At 45.1% G+C, this 4645-nt stretch overlaps 3 protein-coding genes across 3 annotated transcripts; 2 read left to right on the top strand and 1 right to left on the bottom strand.

Annotated features, from left to right (window-relative positions):
- Positions 1-8: 8 nt before the first annotated feature.
- On the top strand, positions 9-914 carry BABINDRAFT_42632 (glycosyltransferase family 71 protein; the record flags this gene model as incomplete). The annotated part of the gene is made up of 1 exon (XM_019132085.1): positions 9-914. A coding segment is annotated over one exon (906 nt), but the record flags the coding sequence as incomplete, so codon positions are not given.
- Positions 915-2507: 1593 nt separating this feature from the next.
- On the bottom strand, positions 2508-2871 carry BABINDRAFT_117800 (uncharacterized protein). Its single transcript, XM_019126900.1, has one exon. The coding sequence runs from the start codon at positions 2753-2755 to the stop codon at positions 2546-2548; it is 210 nt and encodes a 69-aa protein (XP_018982231.1). The 5' UTR covers positions 2756-2871; the 3' UTR covers positions 2508-2545.
- An 841-nt stretch (positions 2872-3712) lies between these two features.
- Positions 3713-4639, top strand: BABINDRAFT_42634 (glycosyltransferase family 71 protein; the record flags this gene model as incomplete). Its single annotated transcript, XM_019132086.1, has 4 exons — positions 3713-3803; positions 3930-4021; positions 4109-4338; positions 4426-4639. Coding segments are annotated over 4 exons (627 nt in total), but the record flags the coding sequence as incomplete, so codon positions are not given.
- Positions 4640-4645: the final 6 nt, after the last annotated feature.

Below are 4645 nucleotides of genomic sequence, written 5' to 3'. Positions count from 1 at the left end.
CAGAAACATTTATTAACACGGGGACACTTTTCTTCAAGGATAGAGATCTCGACTTAACACATTCCGAGTACGACGGTGAGTTCTTCCACCGAATGCTTCCGACAGTGCTTGACGACATCTTGTTTGACATTCCTGCCACCAGCAACTACACTATCAAGAATCCGTTCATGGATCCCAAAATGCGCCGCAGACACTATATGGAGGCGGGAGTGGTGGTTTACCGGAAGTCTGCCCACTTCACCGGCTCTTTGATGGCGTTCTCTATGAATTTCTGGAACCAAGCCAGGGAAAAGTTGTGGGGCGACAAGGAAATGTTCTGGCTCGGGATGTCGATGGCAGGCGATGAAAACTACGGTTTCAATGGCAACTGTGCGGGGTCGGTGGGAAAAGTCACTCCGAAGGAGTTCCGTCCTGACGGGGTGGTTTCGGCCGAGCTTTGTTCCATCCAACCCGCTCACATTTCGTCGGACGACGACCAAACTTTGTTATGGATCAATTCGGGGTTCAAATTCTGCAAGAAGATGGGAACATTTGACAGTTTCAAGAAGAACCAACACGCACAGATGTTTTCTGGGGCTCGTAGTCTGCTGGACTTGGAGACCTTTAATGAATTGTCGATAAAAAAAATGTATCACGATTCGATTTCCATTGAAGCCGCCATTATCCCCCCTGGAGCAGCATTTAAGAGGGAGAAAAAGGGAGAGCCCAGAATGGGCTGGGAGCAACAACGTTCATGCGGTGGGTACCTCTGGTGCGGGTTTACCAACGTAGGAGGGTCATTGGAGGAGAATTTCCTGGGCAAACTAGTGCATTTCTCGATTGTTGATAAGTTGCGGTTCAAGTTCTTGGGAGATCTTTGGACGGGCTACGGCATAGTGCAACAGAATGTTCCCGAAAGGAAAAATCCGTTTTAACTGGTTTGTATTATGTTTTGCAGAAGGGTTGAGGAAAAGTACGCCTTTGTGCAACAAGAGTGGTGTGAGCATTGAGTTAAAGATTATATTGCCCATCAAGCGTTGCAGACGTCCTTCGTCTTACCCGGACTTTTGCCCTTATTTAGAGTGGTGTGATACGGGTTTCCCTATGTTTTATGAGGTCTTTGCCCTCCTCTTGGTTATATATTTAATGTATAAAGCTAAAATATTCTCTTGGATAGCTAATGGTATCCACTACCTGCTAGATATATCACGTATGCGAACTAGATCTCCAAATGTGTGTATTGAATTTCTAATGCGAGGCATAGGGCTTGACAGTACCGTAGAACAGTTCAACGGGCGTATACAGGATCTTTTGGGTGCGCCATTTTGTCAGCTCCAAATTTACCTGGAGTAGGGGCCGGCTGGAACATGCTGCGTTCGTATATCGTAGGCTGTATGAAACATTGGTCCCACTTCAATCGGGAGTACAATATTGTTTCCATCTACGCGTGGAAACTGTAAAATAACTCTTAGTTTGAGACACCTTGAAGCACTCTATCTACCCGTTTGAATTTAGTTCTTCAAGAGAATCTAAAAGTTAACTCTTGTAGCTACTGCCATCATGCACCATATTAACAATAGCTACTGGGCTTTTTAAAAAAGCCTCTACGTTTATGCCACACACGACCTGCACATGCAGATGTTGGTTCATTGTCCAGGTGCTACAGTTGTAGCCTTGTAAGTATTCCCAGTAAGAGTGCCAAGTTCCTGATTTACGCTTGTCGTATATCCCCCCAGCTTATTATTGACTCTACTCTATTTCGAAAAGTTCCAGGCCAAGGTTCAAAACCAGCCGTTACCATCACTCAGTGGGCATTTCGTAGCTGTGTCCACTTGTCGCCAACCAGGGCGAATACATTTTGCCGGATGTAGAGGGTGCACGTGGGGTGTGTACGTATTACCTACGTGCCTATTCTGTCACGGGATCCATTAAACGAAAATATGTGAATTACAGATCTGTGTCCAAAAGTATGCAATGAATCTTCTACTTTGGAGCTGGAACAGTTAGTACGTGACTGGTGTCGGCTCCGTAGTTATAAATACTATCCGATACTTAGCAGGAAAAGGGGCACGTTACATATATCAGGCGGCCTCAGGCCAGAGGTAAAGGCTGTTTGTAGAAGCTAACAGCTTAAGGCGAACGCAGGTCACCAAAAATAGACGGGTGACTATTAACTTTTTTTAGTCTCAACCCTCGGAAGGGTAGTAAAAGCAGACGCGCCACACCTAACGCCGGTGCGTCGTACACGCGATGTACTGCTGGTACAGAATCACACCCGATATCCCATGTATTCAGAAGAATCCCCAAATAGTGACGTTCAACCAGAATCAACGTGTAGAGAGTGAGATCGGTAATTTTTAATTTATGTATGCCATGGTAATAACCGGTGCATACCGCGAAAACGAATTAAAGTCCAGGGCCAGTGACGATGCCATGTACGAAATTGGTGCGGCGAGAAAGAAAAAAGCAATTAGGCTGCAGTTATCTTGAATCACTTCCTTGTTTCCACATCTCAGAACGGGAATAGACGAAAAATAAGAGCAATAGAGTGTATGTTTAATCCACTTTAGTATAGCCTATGAACTACTCCACGTGGTAAGTGCCTCCGAGAGGTAAATGGGTGACTGTTTTTATTCAGGGTGTTACAATGAGTGGCAAACCGGAGTTTTTCATTTGACTGCTGCAGACCCCTTAAGAAAAAAAAAAAAGCCAGGGTCAACCCGAAGTAATAGCATATTTGACGAAATATGAGCAGAGTAGACGCAGCTCTAAGCATGTGAAACGATAAAAAGTTGGGACGATATGCAAGCTACCTCAATACCTCTCAATTTATAGAGGTGTATATGAAACAATGGGTTATATGTAGTTATTATGCCTTTTATTACTTTCCAGTTTGGTACGGTAGCGATACAAATGCTAATATATAGTGGTATCTAGTTCATAATCACCCTCTAGTCTTGTATCAACCTCTGTATGCATACAGAACCTTGCGCATGGCTATGCATAGATAATCATTTGAACCGTAGGTTATAACTCAGGTCGGCCCCTGGATATAAATTCCTTGTATATTCCGAAATTTCGCATACACCCCTTCAAATACACTCTAAGGCTTCTTACTCTGAAACCAGGGCAGCCCATCATGAAACGTGTCTCACTTCAGTCTCTCAAGCGGCACTTCTCCGCGCCTAAACCGCTGTATATCAAGGTTATCGTCACCGTAATCGTGCTCTACCAGTTTTATTTTTTCTACACTCGATTCTACGACCTGCCACACGCGGGCGATAATATTGACATCAAAGGCGGTGACATATCCGAGCCAGACTTCTCATCCACGAAGAAAGCCAGCATCGGATCCATCAAGCAGCTCCATGAAATTGTCCTCACTCTCGATAAAGAGATATCCACCCCATACAAACAGTTGCTCACCTACCATGGTGCCCAGGCTCTCCATAATCAGAAGGATGCGAACTGCAAGCTCTACTTCCAGAAGTTGTATGAAGCAAACCCGAAGTGGAACTTTGATACCTTTGAGGATGGCAAAAAGTATGGCTACAACAAGGGGGTACTAGACCGCAAAAAATTTATCCAGGAGCAAACCAATACACTCCAGAAGCAGATATACAAGAAGGAAAAGGGCCTCTCTGATGAGCAGGTAAAAAAAGATGAAGGCTGGAAAGACGTGCCAGTCACCGAAGAAATGAAGAAGGCGGTGGACGTGGCGTTCGATGAGACTATGAAGGCTTTTCAGGCCACCGAGCAGAGCTTTGTGGATGCCGCCACAAACCTTAGAGTCTTTGGTTCATGCTACTTGGAGAGTAACAAGGGTGTTGATTTAGACAAGGACGCTCACATGGAGGTGCTACAGGCGGTAAAGAAGAACCAGGAAATCAACGCCTATAACAAAACTCCGAAAAACAAAAGCAGACAGAAGCCCTTAATTGATATCCAAGCATTGAACAACACCTGTGGCGGGATACAGGCACGTCTCATGCCGTTCTTTACCGGAAACTATCCGGTGTTTACTCGGTGGGACGGAGCCGTGGTCAAGGACAGATTGCCTAAGATGACGGATTATCTGGAGGAGAATGAACAAAATACATCCCCAAGCAAAAAAGCCAACATGCACCAGGTTTCAGATGAGGAGGCACATCAACGAAAGGAGTTTGGCATAAACGATAGGTGTTTCACATTGAACTATCTTCAGGGGTTGAACGGAAGGGGTATCGTTGTTTCGGCGGGTGACGGCCAGGTCGAAGATACAGTGAACTTGATCAGAGTGCTTAGAGGTCTTGACAACAAACTCCCAATTCAGGTCTTCCACAAAGGCGACTTGGGTGATGATTCCATGGCCCAGATACTGTATGCCGCTCGTTTCCCCTTCGATATGGACCTGATGCCAGACTCGTATCGTGAACTTATCGAGATGTATGAGTATGCACAGAGAAGTAACCAGGATATTAAAAAGGCCCTGGTTGGCCAATCTGAGTACAAATTTACATTTCCCCAACAGAATGTGTGGTTTGTGGACGTCAGAGGCTGTATCAAGGAGGAATACATGAAATTCTTTAATAGGTTTTCCAACAAGTTTTTCCCATACATGTTTGGATCGTTTGACGAAACGATTTTGATGGACACGGACGCGGTCCCACTTGTGAAACCCGATGAC

This window comes from Babjeviella inositovora (assembly GCF_001661335.1).
Source record: "Babjeviella inositovora NRRL Y-12698 unplaced genomic scaffold BABINscaffold_26, whole genome shotgun sequence".
Classification (NCBI taxonomy): Eukaryota; Fungi; Ascomycota; class Pichiomycetes; order Serinales; genus Babjeviella; species Babjeviella inositovora.
This window is presented reverse-complemented; position numbering and strand designations above follow the sequence as displayed.

What these genes read in the sequence shown, in the direction of transcription:
- BABINDRAFT_117800 (XM_019126900.1), bottom strand. Translation starts at nt 2,755, where the DNA reads ATGCTTAGAGCTGCGTCTACTCTGCTCATATTTCGTCAAATATGCTAT.